Raw genomic sequence first — 18,636 nt, forward strand, 5'->3', positions numbered from 1 at the left:
AACTTGTTCGGCTCGTGCCGAATCGTTGCTTCCTGAAGGACGTGCTTCCTGCAGTTCCTTCTTGCCACTATAAACCCGTACAAGTCCGCTTGGACTGTCTGGGTTTGCGACTTGGCTAGGAGCTTAAAAAGAGGCTCCGTGCCGTACGTCAAAGCAGCCACTTCAGTCATAACCAGGGTGTTGAGGGTTCTGCCTAGCCTGGTTCTTGCCTCAAACTCCGCCTGAATGAGGTTGTCTGGTAATCTGGATAACCTCTCCCCGAACTGTTCCATGGCACAGTCCGGTTTGAGTTTACCTACCGTAAAAGTGGCTGGTAGGTTCTCCCACAAATCACCGAAAGCAGGGAAGAGAGGGGACGTAGGGTCCGATTCCCTTAGTTGTGGAAGGGGTTCATCCTTCATGCCCGCCTGCATTGTGACCTCTGCTATCTTCGTCGTAAAGGGGAGTGGTGCCTCCTCCTCTGTGGCAAAGATAGTAAACGGGCTCTTGAATGCTTGGAGTCTGGTATTAGTGCAGTTCCATTCCTCCAAGCAATGCAACCACTCTCTCTGAGCGTGGTCCCGGCTATACAACACCGTTTCTCTTGGGATTTTATCTTCCCTATTTAAGGCTGTCTCCGTCAGCCTCGCATATCCCATGAAAGGAGGCTGTAAGTCGGCTGGGTGGAACTCGAAGTCCTCGATCCTTCGAGTTCCACATTCTGGAATGGAAATCATGCCGTCCTTGAAGGGAGCATAAGCTGCTACCCTCCAAGGATTACTCATAGAGAAGGCAGGGAGGGTGTCATAGTCCGGCAGCTGGGCAAGACCAGCTCCTGCTACCGGGAGGTCGGCCTGAGGTGCCTGGTTCAGGCCTGCCAGGCGATTCTCCTGGTCGGACACTCGTTCAGTCAGGTTCTGAATGGATTGTCCCGACTGGTTAAGAGTGGTAGAGAGTTGAGCAAACATCTGCTCAACTCTTGTACTGAGAGACCCGACCAATTCACCTACATGCTGCATCATTCCTGCTGAAAATGCAGCAGGATCGAAGGTACCAGGTACCACGACCCCAGCAGGAGTCACCAGAGGAGTTCCGGCAGCAGCGGGAGAAGGTACAGACTCGACAGGAGAACGGGCCTTCTCCTTAGAGGACTTGCCTCTTGACCCTTTGGAATGTGAAGACGAAGACGACTTCACTTTCTCTGCTCCGGGATGGGAAGCCGGAGGCTTACGAGAAGTAGAAGAAGACGACGTCTTTTTGGACGATGTCTTCTGAAGGGTCTTCTGCTCCCTGTGCCCCTTTACCTTGGTGGTCACAGATGCAGCAGGTGTACTAGCAGGGATCTCCGATCCCGTAAAGCCCTGAAAAGAAGAAGATGAAGTAACAGGTGATGAAGATCCAGAATCAACCAAGGGAAGCATTTGGGCGCCCAACAAACCTACCTCAACTAGTAAATCCTCCGCACCTACCATCATTGGCTCTATATTAAGATCAAGTGTGGCTACTTCCGCCACAATGTCTTGGACTCCTCCCTCGATCAAGGCTTGTTCCACTTGCTGTTGGATGGAAGCAATTGTAGGAGCTGCCGCGGCGGGGTCCACATACCCCGTCGACTTCCCGCCCGGGAAGATCTGGACAGCCAGCTCCTTATCAAGTATATAGGGCTGTCCTTTGGCGGCGTTCCTTCCAAAGCCACCTACCCAGGCCTTCAGGGTAGCCGACGCGACTTCCTTAACGGCGGCAGCCTGGAAAAGAGGGTCATTGTAGTCCTTACAACGAAGCCCCGAGGACGGATCATTACCAAAATTGAATATGACCATAAGTAACTTAAAGCTAAGATATGTGAAAGTATATATGTCATGAAAGGAACAAACTTGACACTGATATATACTTACTCCGTCCAAAAACTGGCTCACCAGCTCGTAGCAAATGGTACAAGCCTCGTGATGCCATACTACCATCTCGTTGTGGCGGGTAGCGCACGGAGCGTGAGTCCTGCAGACCTCATGCCCGCAGGGGTCTTGGAGGACGGCATTACACCCCGCCTCCTGACAGTTAGTAGCCGGTAAGTGGAAAGATACATAAGTATCAACGTTATACACTCACAGGGCTACTGTGATACTCCGTTGCATGCCGGAGTAGTCTAAAATTATTGGGCATAATCCACCCCTGAACTCCTTATGGAAAAATGTTTTTATATACCCATAATGAGTTTCGAGGAGTAGTATACCACGCCGGAGAATGGGAGAGGATGCCCTATACTTAGACTAGTAAAGTTACACTAAAGTGGAGCGTGTAGCTCTGCCGTACAACCACCCCCCCCCCCCCCCCGACGACTAGAGGAGCGCCTGGATAGCAAGCAAGCGCTCCGCCGGCAGACGAAGGGGGTACATAACATAGGGAAAGCTTCTATGACCAACTGAAATCGCATCCACTCCGGAAGCTGGTGGAGCCAGCTACCCCCTCCCAACAACCGAAGGTACACCCAGATAGTGAGCAGGTGCTCTGTCCGCTGGCGGAGGGGTAAAGCATATGAGGAGGGAGAGAAATCAGACCCAAGGCACGCCGGAGAAGACTTGAAGCGACCGGGGGGGGGCCAACCCCAACCCCCGACCACGCCGGAGCTCTTCCAGAGCCCGAGTAAAGACATGCGGTTCACCAGTGCTTACAGCTGTCCTAAACTCCCGTGACCACCTTGGCTAGGGGGAGGGGGGAGAAGAGCTCGGATGGTTGCCATAGCGACAGTAAGCGACCCAGGACAAACCCCCCCTTCCGTCTGGAGGGAGGGGAGGGGACTGGGACTAGGGCGACCAGAGGCACCACGCGATCGCATGTGGACCAAGAGGTGATAATGCAACAAAACCGACTAGGCTGGCGACCACGTGAGCCCGAAGGACCACGGGGCGATAATGCAACAAAACTGCAGATTAAGATCTAATGCAACAAAACCGCCTAGGCACTGGTCGCCCTAAAAGCTAACCCAACAACAATATAACAAATAAATAAAAACTTTTACATCGTAATACAGAGAGAGAGAGGGAAAACATGAGTGAAAGAGAAAGAGATGTCCAGGAAGAGTAGGCTGGTTCCGAAGAAGTCAGCCAACTGCTCAAAAGCTAGCCTTAGCCGATACGTAGATGGAGGGCAATAGCCAGGATGCTGGACCAGGAAAATATAAATAATCACTCAGGCGCCTACACACCTAGACAAAGAGACATGCATGCATGAACGAGATCTAAGGTATAGGCAATGAAATCCCTACAAACGATGTAAAAGATAATGAGAACTAGTGTAGCACATGATGAAAAAAAAAACCATGAAAGGTAAAAACAATGGAAGATGTCTCGGTATAGAGGACCGGGAAATCTAACCAGACACGAGGCGAGCCGCTGGCCGCCATGGGCCAGACCAGGCGGCCTTATTTTGGACCTAAAAGACAGTAAATAAGGGCCCCTGGCTGACAAAACTAAATCCAGACCTTTCGGGTTACTTAACTTAGCTGCGGCGATAGCTGCGCGTTCCATGGTGGAGATAAATCCAAGGGAAATAGCACAAAAACACAGAGCAAAAGATGGCACATGTTACTCCTAGTTCGCTAACGAAAAGGATGACCACCAGAGGCGCGGCAGTCGGCGTGGTGCGGGGCGTAGTAGTAGTAGTTGCCGTCCCTGCCTATGGATCAGCCCTCTCAGGAAGGGGATTTTGGTGTAGGAGAGTTCTAAATGGCAAGAGGTTCGTGGTAGTGGTCTCACTCACCCCAGATACCATACCAACACCCTCTTTTTATTTAGGGTGAGCGAGTCAGTTATTCTGACATCTTCCTGATTTTGTTTTTCTCTGGTATATGTTAGCTTCATTTACCTTAGAAATAATGAACTTAAGGATTATTTCACGCAGCGGCACAAACTGAGCCCAGAAAACCCCTAGTGACGTGATTAAGGGGCATCACCTGATATTGATTGTGTGTGGAAACTCGCTGTAGAGGAAGGCACTAAGATCCATTGGAAAAGGTAAAGTGAAAAAGACTTTGAAGAGTTATACCTTTTATGTAGTGACATAAAAGTGTGATGCGACACTCATTTATTGACGAACTTTAACATTTCATTGTTTGATAATTATGTTCTCATTTTCAGATGGATTCGAAGTCACCATTTAAAAAATGGATTCTCTAGACTTGTGTTGACTTTTATTGATAAAGACTATGAATATTCAGGCAGAAATAGATAAGAGGGGGTACTTATTTAAATATGATTTCTGGAAGAGTAATGGTAGTAATGGTCGTTTTTGGGATGTTCCTTAATTCACTTTATTCCCTTTTCATGTTAGCTATTTTGGGAAATAAAGATTATATTTTTGTAATAGCGGGAGTTTGAATTCTCCTAGAATTTTGATAATTGATTTTCAGCTAGCTACAGGGGCGGCATCCGAAGAGACAATGACACTCAGTGATAAGTTTGTTCCCAGTTAGGAGTTCTCTCCAATTATTTAACCGATGGTCATTTTGACTCTCGTAATAGTGGTGGCAGCGGACAAAAGGCATTCAAGCATATAGATTACGTTTCTGGAGAGACTAGGGTTAGACAGATTAGGTATATGTTAGGGAAAAGTGGTTATAATTATGTACATTTGGCACTGACTCTCTATTGCTGATAGATGGGGGTTCAAGTTGTAGTCAGCGGAATTCGGATGTTAGCTGGGCAGTTGGCAGTGCCGTTAGCTAGTGCGTGAGGATAAAGACGTGTTTCTTGGGTGGGGGGGGGGGAGTGATAAATTGACAACGAGAATTGATTACACATGGTTGCAAGTGTAACTAAATATTACACGCTAAGGCGAGAGCAAATAACTTTGTGTTCACGTGCCAAAACCTATAAGGATGTAAGTGTTAAAGTTTACTTTTGTTTTACCGGGCCTTTTGTTTTTTTGTTGGTGTTAACAATTTGCTCACAGGTGTATTTCATTTTGCTGTCCCTGCGGGATTCAACGGACATGTGGAAAAGCAGCACGACATGTTTCATTTTTGTATGTGAGTGTGAGAAAGAGATGGCTGAGAGAACGGGCTTGCACCAAGCTCAGCGGATTTTCTCAGAAGGAAGGGCAGCGGTCACATTTTCTTTCTCACTCGCTCTTTGCCATTCTCTGTTGGACATAGTGATACACATTGGATCAGCTGATTGACCTTGAATCTGAGAAGCAGTAACAGTTTATTTGGAATTGGTGCATGCAATTTTCTTTTATTGGTGAATGATACATTATTACTTTTGTGCTGACGGCTTGTGTGGGGATATATATATCGATGTTATTGAGGTCGGGGGTGAATCCTGAATCATAAGTTCCCATAAAGAAGGCAAAATGGCCGAAGCAGGTAACAGTCAAACTTTGGTGCATAAGATAACTAACATAAATGCAGGAGTTATCTCTTTTCAAGGCATTGTTGATGGTGTTCTGTCCCAACCAGTGCAAATTTTTATTGAGGGAGTGAATAACTACTTAAATGCCAAGGGAATTGAAAAGGATGCAGAGGCGTTTACAGAGGCAAAAACCTTGTTAGAGTTCAATAAAGGGGATTTGTCATTTAGATGCCATAGTTTTCAGTACACAAAATGTCGTCATGTGAATGAGCAAACAGGAAAGTGCTCGAAGCTCTCAGGAAGACTATAGGAGGAAATGATAGAAACTGGGATAGATATATAGATATAGTTAGACATAACATTAATACTATGGTCAGTGATTCCATTAAAATGTCTCCATTTGAAGCATTGTTTGGTTGCCAAGCACAAGGCACATTTGATATATTGCCTATACCTCATCATGGAGGAGATACAATTGAGGCTAAGACCCAAGAAATGGTGGAAAGAAGCAACGAGAAATCATTAGATGTTAAAATTGCTATTGGAGATAATGTATACCTAAAAATCAATGTGAGAAATGAACTAAGTTACATTTTAAGTCCAAAGTTTGAGGGTCCTAAAAATTAATTTGAGAAATGAACTAAATTACAAGTTAAGTCCAAAGTTTGAGGGTCCTTTTAGAGGTATTGAAGAAAAGAAAGGAATTAGATTTGTAGTCTTAGATGAAAAGACAGGTCAGTCGAAATTGACACATATATCAAAGATGAAGAAGACGGGAAAATGATAAAAAGGTGACACTGCACAGTTGTATTTTTTTCTAGATTTTGCAAATGGATGACGAAATGTGATTAATCAGTCTTATGTAACATTCTTTCTTTTCTTTCATTCTTTTACTGTTTTCTTATTATGCGCAACTGCAGCGATTTGGTGTAAAAAAAAAACGGGGTATTTGTTATAATAATGGAGTAATGGGGTGAAAAACACAGAGTCGAGAAATATTATAAGAAATTTTTGGGTGATGACTTTTGGTGGTGATGATTTCTGGTGATGACTTTTGGTGATTTGGTGATACCTGGTAGTGATTTTTGGTAATCTGGTGATCCCTGGTGGTGATTTTTGGTGATTTGGGGATTCCCTGGTGGTTTTGATCTTTTGGGGATGATTTTTGGTGGTTATTTGGTGGTGAATTTTGGTGGCTAGGATTTTTGGTGGTGATCTGTGGTTTTATGAGCCAATGGGGTGGTGACTGTGGTTCTTTGTGGTATTATGGTTCTTGGAATTGGCACTGGTACATTGTGGTTTTACAGTTTCCTTGGTGTGGTAGTATGTGGTTGATAATTTGTAGATTGTGGTTTTATGAGGTTTATATCCCAACGAGGTGATTTCTTGGGTGTGGTGGTATCATAAATGGTTTGCTTTGAGGTATATTTGGCGGTTTTTAAATGGCTTAGGATTTAGCCTGCGCTGGTGTATTTTATATTGGTGGTTATATAATGGGTTGGAGAATTTTTGGGTACCCGTGTGGTAACAATGAGGATTCCTTAAGGACATTTAATGTGGTTAAGTATTATCCGTGTGAATTTATTGAGGATTTCCCTATGAGGATTAATGAGGATTTGGGGCTAACTTAAGGTTAATGGTCATTTCTGGATTCACGAAGCTAACTAGACCGGGCAGTGTTGCTGATTGGGAATGTGTCAAATAAACGGGTTGTTTATTGCTGACAATGTTGTGGTGTCTCAGATGTGACCAATGGTTGATATTTTCTTTTGAGTGGATTACTCAGAGGTTTGCACTGCTTTCAGGAATTCTAAATGATGACATTCTATGGTGGGGAATTTTGAGGGGTCATTTGGGAAATGATACTGATATGATGTGGTGGTAATTTATGTGGGTGATACAAACTACATTTGGTAATGTGATAAAAGATTTGAATTATTAATTTTTTATAAGGGGAAACTTATAATCGGGATTAAGTAGTTTTAATGGTATCTTTACTTAGAGTTTCTGTTGTAGAGGGGGTGGAATTAATCTTGAGATACGTAAGATAGAAATAAGAGTCAACATTATATTTGGTGGAAGTTAGTTGTATAAACATTACGGGGAAGCTGTTGTATAAACACTATCGGGTTTTGTTGGTGTACTTCCCAGATAAGGGATTAATTGTGAGTGGTCAGTTAGTGATAGAAGTACGACTATGAGGTTGTTAAAGTAGGAATTTATTTCTAGTAGTAGATAAACTTGTAAGGGGGTCAGTTAAGACCTATTAATGATGAAACACTGACACATGATGACTTTAGAGAATTCCCAGGCTCACACCGAGTTGCGACAACAAAAACAACTTACGATCTGCAGCACCAGATGTTTGGTCTTCATACAAGCGACGAGGTTATGAATCGCTACAAATACATGGGCAAGATATCGTCAATGGCTCGGGTAGAGTCATGTCAAGATAAATTCTGGAACAAATCGAGGATCTATGATACTTATACGAGGCGGGTACGTGAAGCACTTGCATTAAGTCGCGGAATATTTCAAGTCAGCAACATGGTGGCGGTTATGATTCCTTCATTGGAAGATGGCGAATATACAGTTTATCAACGAGGGTGTTAGGATACACCTACAGGGGTCACAGACCCTTAATAATGACTTATGTAGAGTCATCTCGGAATAGTTTATGGTGCTCAGCCAACGGATCTACAATTCATTGACAAAAGTGTTCATGAAACACTTACATGGGGATCATGAGGCAGTTAGAGTTCTGCCTAAACTAGAGACAATTACGGTTCCGCAACTAGAGCAAATTTAAGAGGACAAGTTTTTCTTCGCAGAACGCTACACAGTTCCAGTTACTGCCATTATGGTAGCGATAATGATGGTCACAATGTGCATTGCAGGAGCCATCAAATTTGGATGCAGCCGACAGGGTAAGAGGACCCCAGCAGCAGAAGTGGCTCTAAATCATGTGACAAGTTAGAAGACATTATAAACTATTTCCAATAGTCGAGTCTAGTATGCGACAGAGGTGCATACAGGTGGTGACCGAGCCATGTAAAAGGCACTGGACAAATGTAATAAGTGAAAATCAGGTCGATAACGAGTGACGTGAACAAGATTGGAATGCGGAAAACAGTAAAGTGTCAATTGTTTATAGAAGCTTACAAATATTGGAACAGACGAGAAAAGCCTACGCATCATAATATTTCCGGCTGCATTGGAGAGATTGCGAGCGTGCAAATGACCTGGTTAGTTCGGAATCACATGAGTGTGACATCACTGTGTTAAATAGAACATGTACATGAGCAATGGGAAAATGCACAGAGTAGACTAGTGTGCGTGCATTCGTGTGTTCAGTACCGTGTGTATGTACACACGTCTGTTAGAACAAGTGAATGAGATATAATCTCTTGTATGGGAATTAATGGGGAATAAGAAGACAAACTGTTGTAGTGGTCACAAGAGACTTTGGAGATCCGAGAAAGCACTAAGATCCATCGGGAAAGGCAAAGAACAATTAGAACAGTGACATTTATTTCAGACATTTCATTGTCTGATAATTATGGTCACTTTATTTCAGATGGATCCAGTTGTTGCTAATTAAAAATGAATTCTCTAGGCCTTTATATGACGTGTATTGATAGAGACTCAGGTGGTTGTCTGACAAGTGAGGATAAAGGGGATAATTATATACATGATGTTTTCGTGGAAGAGTGATGGTGGTTCAATGATTTACTTTGGGATTTTCTTTAATTCGTTTTATTCCATTTTTATCTTAGCTACTTTGGGAAAATAAAGATTATATTTTTGCATATCGGAGGTTTGAATTCACCTAAGATTTAATGGTTAATTTTCAGCTAGCTACAGAGATGACAGGTGATGGGAACAAACCAAGGTAGGTCTTGTTATCAGGTAGGGCTTCTCTCATTTTGATTAAATGGAGTCTTTTGGCCCTTAACACACACACACACACACACACACACACACATATATATATATATATAAAGTAAAATGGCTTGTAACATAAAGTTAACAATTAATTGGTACCAAACAAAAATTTCTTTCGGTTTTATTCTGAAGATGGAAAAAGAAACCCACAAGATTACTGAGTATAATTTGTTTACTTGTAAGTATTTACATAGTATTTATGCTTAAACACTTATTATAGTGTGTAGATACCACTGGCGTACAGAGGATAAATCAGATGAAAGACGTGACAAGCATCGCCACTTGAGCCACCAGAGTTCAGTTTATCATTAGAGGACAAAAAAGTATATAAATCGCCCGATGAGCCAAATGTGTCTTATTGATTTTACACTTTCGTGCCCTTCTACTCTACCAAACAACGGACTAACGTGTTAACACATTAGCTGCTTCCATTCCTCCCCCCCCCCCATCCACGCGAACATTGATTTATTTTCATATTCCTGGTTTCCATTCGCTCAAATAACCTTACTCTTGCCCACATTTACTATCAAAGTTTTCCTCTTGCATTTAATATTTTCATTAGCTTGTGCAGCGTCTTCTCACTATCCCTATTCAGTATTATTATATGAATGATCTTCAAACACCAGCCATTCTACACTCCGTTCATGGCTTGTTCTCCTATCATATAAATTTGTAGCTACATATAGTACTCACCTTTCTCTAACCCCTTGCAGCACTCCATGCACTGAGATGCTCAACGGCCAATGATATATATATATATATATATATATATATATATATAATAATAATATATATATATATATATATATATATATATATATATTATATATATATATATATGTATATATATATATATATACACATATATATATATATATATTATATATATATATATTATAGATATGTATATATATATATATAGTATATATATATATATATATATATATATATATATATATTACTATATATATATATATATATATATATATATATATATATATATATATATATATATATATATTTTTTACGTACTTAATTCTTTGCTTAAATTTAACTATGATGACTATACTTCCCTTGCTCTCTTACATGCATATATGAAACAAATCGCTATAGGATATAAAATCAGTTGATACAATTCATATATTGCTTCAAAAAAGCTATAAAAGCCTCATTATTTTTATTGCCTTCTCTGATAGTGTAAAGGATAAATAAGCATCTTTAAATTTTTCCCGTTTTCTTACTTTTCTTTTCTTAAGAAATATCTTAATGTTTCTTTTTTCTGTATTTTATGGATGGTGTTACACAATACGCCCATTTCCTGCATATTACATAAATATCTAACTCTTATTTACTATCTTGCAGATATCCCATACCAGCATGCAAACCATTGGGATTTATAGAGGATATATCCAAGTGTAGTCTGAACAAGACCTTTCCTACTGTAGAGGTAAGCACATTATTATTATTATTATTATTATTATTATTATTATTATTATTATTATTATTATTATTATTATTATTATTATTATTTTATTATTATTATGTATTTGTTAAGTTCTTGGAAGTATGGAAGTTTTATTATTATTATTATTATTATTATTATTATTATTATTATTATTATTATTATTATTATTATTATTATTATTATTATTATTATTATTATTGTTCTAAAGGGTCCACAATAATACAAAGTGTAAAAAGTCCGTGTATAATTTTGAAGACTTTACAGATAGCTTTCGAACCCTTCCCAGCGAAGGGTTCGAAAGCTATCTGTAAAGTCTTCAAAATTATACACGGACTTTTTACACTGTATTATTGTGGACCCTTTAGAACATTATATATACTCTCGTGATAGAAAGTTTTTCCCCACTAATTATTATTATTATTATACTACCGTAGCAAATGCGGTGCGTTAGATATATTTAAGATATTATTGTTTTAGACACCGCAAACTCCTTCAGCAGATCAACCACATAGATACCATTTCTAGATCTTGCTGTCACTGTATTTGCTTTCAAATCTCTATTTTTTTTTTTTTTACTTCTCTTTGCCTTACTGGGATCTCTGGCTCTTTTAAGACCCATGATGACTTAATTATCTGCACTAGAATTGCCAAAAAAGCACATATACTAACACAAGACAGTTTTGCAGTGGGCACTGAGCAAGAGCTGTGTGTAGGTACATTGAGTGCTTTCACTTTGCTTCAGCTAGGAGCCATACGCATGTGGCACTCTCACTCCCATAGGCATTCAAGCTGGTTGTCTTTCTCCACTCGCGAACTGAGAAAATGACAGCTAATAGGACGAGTTTTCCTTGGAAAAAATGTCTGTAAATCAGTGTGTCAAATAGTGGCAACCACGTAATCAAGGCACACAGGTTAGCACCCGGAATATGGCTCAGAGGAAGAGGGTAACGCCGTGCCCCACCCCCGCCCCTGACCCCTCCCACCACCTTAAAGGTTTACTTTGCCAACATTAAAGGATGAAAACGTTTCAAACCCTTAGTAGTCCAAAAGTCCAAATTATTTGATAAAGAGTTGGTCAGGGTCCCTTGATGTACATACCATGGCTGAGGGGAAAATTCATATGTAGTTACAGCAAAGAGTGTACGTAAAGGTTTTTGCTTTTAGGCCCTTAAGTTGACCAGGATGTCTGGGACTCAGGAATGCTTTTCCAGGACACCTTTACCTGCAGGAAGGGTATATTTAATGCCTTCACTATCCCCTACTTCAGGATCAGTGAATTTAAAGCCAAGGTGATTTAGCTTTAGAATCATCCAACGAGTTATTCCTGTCAATAACCAAAGAGAAGAATCATCACAGATCAATAGAAGAGGTGCCAGAGCTTAGCAAATGAGCTAACAGTAATGTTCCTAGCATGAATTTCAATATTAACTGGTATGCTTCCCAAGAGTTTGTGTAAGCTCTGCTAGGTCCATTTAAGAATTGTAGAAAAAGGAACGATGGCATCTAAGGTAGAGACATAAATGACACTGACCTGGCCAGCATTAAATTTATATAAAACACTCAGCTTAATTAGTTCTTATATAAACTTATAAAATAAAAGGAAGGAATTGTGCAAGAAAAATTACTGTTGTAAAAGGTAAGATAAAAATCAGAGTAACACTGCTAGGAATCGTTGTAGCACAAATAAAGTGAAAACAAACGGTAATTATAATAGCCTGCTGTAAAATGTACAGAAACACCAAAATATACTTGAACTAATAAAATAGCCTGATAATCCAGTGTATACTGTTTTAAAGACTCTGGAGAAAAACTTGATTGTACCATGTAATAGACCCACAAAATCTGCAAGCGAAGTGGGACAAGATTAATGAGCTTTACACAAAAAGGGAATGTGAGCTACAAAAAATATCAGGGAAATACAATTCTCCAAATCAACAGGCAAATGCACACTGCTAATGAAGATGTCGGCAATAACGTCCAGAAGGTAGTTCAATGTAAATGACCCTACTTTACAAAGGCTGGAATGGCAACAAAACACTTCCGTGCTTCTAGCTGATGAAGAAGAATACGAATAGGAGATTTAATTAATTATGGTAATATACACATAAAGTATTAACATAATATTAATGAAAAAACAAAAAGGAAATCTGAATGAAGCACCAAAAATTATGCAGAAATAAGGAATTGAGAGTAACAAATTCCAGGATTTAACTTCCACCATTGTCACTACAGACACCGCCCGGAGGGAGGGATACCGGCCAGTAGCTGCTGACTGCAGGATTGGGCAGATATCAACTGATGGAGTTGTGTTAAATGCGCCTTTTCACACTCTAATTCGGAAAATGGAAAGAAGCATTCGTTTTTTTTTTTTTCATGTTACCCTATCAACAAAAGGGGAAATATTATTAGCTTGTATCATTATGCTTTTGATGATTTGATTAGATTTCTTGAATACATAGTGATTCTGACGTCTAAATAATTCTGGTCTTTACATAAGTTGGCCATATGTATGAAAAGACGGTCTTTGTTTATCTTTATAAATATTGATTTATATGCATATATGCTCAGGCGGTTTAGGAAGTAACACAAATGGAGCCACTGAAACAGAAGACTGGGTACAATCCACAGTCTTCAAAATTTACAAAATCTAGCCCCCAACATCAAGCTTCCGTAGCAATATAGATATAGAAAGTTGATTCTGAGAGTTGGCCATGTTTTGAGTTAATTTTTAAAGGCTTGTGGTTGTCATGAAAATATCTTATGATTTTATATAAGTTTGTTTTTTTATCTTATGTATGAGTTTTAATTCCAATAGAAAATAAATTTCTTCGATTTTACCTTCTTTAACACTGACCTTTAGAATAATTATTATAAACTCACTATTATATAATTTCCATTTTCATTCATTCTCATTATATGTGAGAAGGTGGTGATTGTAACTATATTTGTAGCTACCATGCACTCAATAGTTCATTCTGTCAAATATGACCAATCTGTCGAGAAGCTTATAACAAAAAGAAAGTAGATATTATGGTTGCCAAGATATTTACATCCCTAACTATCAAAAGCTTTGCAACACTGTTGAAATCCAAATCAGGGCAAAGGACTGGATAACTGACTGATGTAGAGTTCTCTTTCAGAGCATCGTAGATTCGAAGAAGATTGAATAGCAATTACCAAGAAATCCGATGCAACCTTGGGAGTATAATACTGCGTGGAATTATGCAAGAAGGACTTCAACTCTCTCTCTCTCTCTCTCTCTCTCTCTCTCTCTCTCTCTCTCTCTCTCTCTCTCTCTCTCTCTCTCTCTCTCTCTCTCTCTCTCTCTCTCTGCTTTTTACATCTTGATCACAATCTGCTGGCTTTACTCATTTCAAACATTTCAAAATTGATAGCAAAATTTTAAAACTAACAGCTGCTTCAGAAAGTTTTAAAGCAGTGCGCTAAGTAGACTTATTAAGTGCTTCTAAATTACTAAGAAACAGATATATTATTTACAATACTACAAGTACATACTATAAATGCATTGTTTTGATCAGCATTAGGTGTGAATATGATGTTGTTGAGATTATTGACAGATATGACAAGAGGGGAAATACTGTAGGTTCAGTTATTCATTGATACATAAAGTGGTTTATTATTTGTATTTTTGGAATGCAGCTGGCAAACAATATTTTCTTTGGTTCATGCTTGTAAGTGGGCAATGTGCGTAAGTGGCTAAAGAACATATATTAAGAAATGCTAATTTCTTTAGTGCTAAAACTGGTATTTTTGTTTACCCAATGGTTATGCATGGGTAGAGTTTTGAGTGACTACCTTATTGTATATGAGGAATTTTGAAACAAATTCATTTCATGTTAAATTTCCTTTATTTTTTCTCACATCCAGTTGGCAGTGGTAGCAAAATGAACCCTGCTCAGGCAGACTGCAAATCAAAATTACATCAGGTAGACATGTGCTTGTTAGGCCTGGAAATCAAAAGAATATTAAAAAATGCTTCTTTCATTTAAATCATTCCTGAAAATTTTACAACATACTTAGTGTATGTTCAATGAAATCATTTCGTGGAAAATAATTTTAATGCTTTATATATTTTTATCATTTTTTGAAAAAGGCTTTGAAAATTTTTGAAAAACCCAATAAAAATCACATCCACATAATAATGAATGATTGGAGGTGATTCCAATGCTTGTTGTATGACAGTACTTCATGAGATGAAGAGGGGTTCTCAGACAGTCCAACTAAATCTACAAACGGTGAGATTAAGCGTTATCAAACGATAACATGCACACTAGGGAGAAGTACGAAAGGCAAGTGAGAGCTATTGGTTGCTTGGACATCACTTGTGGCTAACATATTTCAAGAACGTACGCTCAACATTCAGAGAAGCCAATATTGCAAAAGTAGTGAAGAAATAAAAAGAGAATCGGAAACAAACAGGCATTCTAAGCAATCATGTTTTGACATTGGTCAAAAGTAATCGTGCAGTATTTAAATACACAAAGACATTTAAATCTGTGGTTGTGTGAATGCACTAAAACCTCCTGAAAAAAGTTAGACGGATATTCCCACAAGTTATGAGATCATTTCCTAAATTTCGAATTTTAGATGATATTTCTGTACTTAGAGTCCTTAATCAAATTCACATAGACTGCGCATTCCTGCATTTAAGAATATAACAGGATGCACAACAAAATACCAATACATGTGAAATCAAATTACTACAGCCAAACATTCATTCACCCGACCCCTTTAAAGAACATTGGTCTGTGAGACATGGATACCCACATTCACAGACCCAACTACACAAGAAACAGAGTAACTCCTTTCAGTGCACCCCCATCATGGACACTTAAAGTTAGGAGGCTCATATGAAGGGCTCCAAGATGTCTTAAAGATACTGTGCTACAAAATGATAACAGTAGGTCACATCTGCCTGAGCAAGATCAAGCTGCCTTATGCTGCACACAATGCGTGAAAGGAGGCTCTAAGTTGGCAGGGGCTTTGGGGCTTTACAAATGGTGTGATGAAAACAGTTAAAGAGTAAATATAAAAATTTTTCATAACGCTATGATGCGACTTTTTCCACTTTATTTGAAATAACCCAAAGAAGTGGTTTCCTTAGAATAGCTCCCCAAGTTTCAGCTAAAATAAATTCCTTTGGTCTGAAACACTTATGCATAAGACGACTGGGGAAGAAATATCAGGATTAACTTCCATATTCATTCTGTACCCTCTGAAATTACTGCAGGTAGATGTTATGTAATCCTGATCAACTCCCGTGGTCTGAAAATACATTGAATCAGCAGATTATGTGAAACTTCGAAGAAAATTGTAATTAACATGCTCTTCTTAATGAAATAAAAGCATTTACTTATATCCTTTTGAACCATTGTTTCTTCAAACACCCACGGGGTTAACTTCAAACTAAAGGTAACCCAGTGGATGGCACACATCTTATGATGTTTAATAATTGCAAATGAAAACCACCAAAGGACATATATGATCATTGTTATTTCATCCTATGATATTTGAATGAATGTAGAAGGAAAGCATTCAAATGGCTTGTATGGGCCATAAATAACAATATGGCAACTCTACAGACCTTACCTTAGTGTAAAGATGACAATCATCTTTAAGAATTCATTTTGTAAGGTGTTACCCAAAGGCCTACATTTCCCAATTCAAGTACGGAGAATCTGGCTTGTGTGAGTCTTATGAAGTAGAAGATGGTAAATTCGCTGATTCTGATAATAAGAGTGATGAGGGTACATAATGATATACTGGAGGACATAAGAGATTTGGATGCTGATGATGATGATGTTGGCTATCCAAAGTTAACAACAAGAACTTAATGATAAAGAAAATTATATGAGTACGCATTATGAAGCCAAAGTAATTGCAGAGGAACAAAAGAGGCTTGTGGAAAGGTCTTTTTTGCTGATGTGGCAGACGTTCAAGGTCACACTCATCAACCAGCAGAGCTGAATGCATTCGGATGCATGGTACATCAGCTAGGGCTTCAGAAAGTTATGGTCAGACTGATGGAAAAGATTTATGCCGATATGATAATATGTAGTGATGAATCAGCCTATTTTATACTATTTATGGACAATACAAAGATAGGGAAATGATAGTTTTTCTTGCAATAACTTTACTCATGCCCATGTACACACACATTATATAATTATATAGTCCAGCCTTTTTCGGTAAAAATCGTTCAAATTTGGTTAAAAGCACCAAATTTTGCACAAAGTTAGCTTGAGATGTACCTTTTGAAATGTGATAGAGACTCATTTGATATCTTTCCAATAGGGCTGCTTTTTTCAAGACGACCGCCAAAATTCAGGAAAATGCTGCTATTCGAAGGATTTTCATTGCAAAGTCACAATTTTGGAGTCTAAACTTATATTTTCAAGGAAGTTCTAAACATTGAAAGCAAATGTAAGCACATCAGACAAATATTTAAGGAGAAAGGGGCCTTTTTGTTACAGAAATTGCCCTAAAATATAAAACCGGCTGTAATCATATTTGTTCTGTAATTTAAAGCAAAGTAAAGTATGTATTTGAATGTCAAACATAAGTACAGTGTTTTATTAACTCAATATGAAGAGTGTTTTATTAACTTAATACAAAAATAGATCTCATCATTGTAATCATCAATTGCTAGTACAGTACTGTAATGACTAATTTATGTACACAGTCTAATCACACACTGTCACTATCCCCACCGCATTTGCACAGAGCCGTACATGCTAGTTGTGCTTTCATACACTTGCATCTTCCTCTGCAGCCTTTGACACATCCACATTTCAGGAATTCCATACAGGAAACTGATGCTTGAAGCAGATCTGACCAATAGGGTTCCCATGCATTCCCAGGCCCTTTCATCCAACCCCATTCGACAGGTGAAGGTAACACAGAATTAGGGAGAAGTGACTGGCCCTAAACATGACCCGCTTGATAAGATGCTCTTCTAACATGCTGGTAGAGAGCAGCAGAAGTTGGTGGTATGAGATCAATGGACCTGCCTTTCCTGGTGAAGAGATCTTTTCTCACTTCATCAGCTGATGTGGCAGTGCTTGTTTCGTCATAAAGCAGAACAACAAATTGCTCAAGGTTTGCCATGTGCTGGTCAATTCTCTCCAGTGTTGGTACATTCCCAAGGTCTGCAAACACCTCAGTTACACTTGCACATAGCCAAGACTCCCAAGAAGATTTCTTCCCTTTACCAGCAAAGGTGGAAGTGTTGTCACACCCGCTGAAGGCATGAAACATAGGCAGAGTCTGACACTTTGGACCTAGAGAACCAGCTATGGTGTGTACAGGGATTTATCTGAAGTTGTCCCCAACCCCAAAACTGATCCACAGTTCACTTGCATGAATTGGAAGATACAATGCTATAGCTAACACTACTACATCAGTGTCCACAGTTCTGATCATGATCCTCTCACAACCGTGTTGAACAGCATCTTTTACATGGAGAAGAAGCCTTGTGTCTGCTTCCTCATGGGAGCATGGAGATATTTGATCAATGCTGTCCCTCTCGGAGGTGCAAAGGACTAATTCCCTTTTCTGGACAAAATTTGCTTGCCCTCTGGAACAGGGATATACCTGTAAAATGCAGGGAGCCCTGGGGAGTGTATGAGGAAGGATTATGGTCAATATTATCTACAGCGCTTGTTGTGAATTCTTAGTGAATACTTTGATGGGAACACAACCCCATCCATTATGAAGCGTGCACAGGCCTTGTTGCCTAGTTCAGTGGACAGAGAGAGAACACGGTCATAGGATACTGATAGGCCAAGGTCATGCATTTTTTCTATGAAACCCTTTTTCCTGGTTTCAGCATGCAGAAGCAGCCCGATATAGATAGGAAGTGGCGGCTCTCGTTCTGTT

The 18,636-nt window shown here is 39.3% G+C and overlaps 1 protein-coding gene across 6 annotated transcripts in view; it reads left to right on the forward strand.

Moving 5' to 3' along the window:
• LOC135216728 (uncharacterized) overlaps nt 1-15,304 on the forward strand; it is a 481,792-nt gene extending 466,488 nt beyond the window's left edge. For 2 of the 6 annotated variants that reach the window (XM_064252201.1, XM_064252194.1), the window contains exons 23-24: nt 10,635-10,719; nt 12,970-13,488. In XM_064252201.1, coding sequence (XP_064108271.1) covers nt 10,635-10,719; nt 12,970-13,002 — 118 coding nt within the window. In that variant the 3' untranslated portion in view covers nt 13,003-13,488. Of the gene's footprint in view, nt 1-10,634; nt 10,720-12,969; nt 13,494-13,877 lie in introns of those variants that run through there. The other 4 variants (XM_064252208.1, XM_064252217.1, XM_064252232.1 and 1 more) reach the window with 3 other exon arrangements.
• Nucleotides 15,305-18,636: the final 3,332 nt, after the last annotated feature.

This window comes from Macrobrachium nipponense, chromosome 19, assembly GCF_015104395.2.
Source record: "Macrobrachium nipponense isolate FS-2020 chromosome 19, ASM1510439v2, whole genome shotgun sequence".
In the NCBI taxonomy this organism is placed as follows: Eukaryota; Metazoa; Arthropoda; class Malacostraca; order Decapoda; family Palaemonidae; genus Macrobrachium; species Macrobrachium nipponense.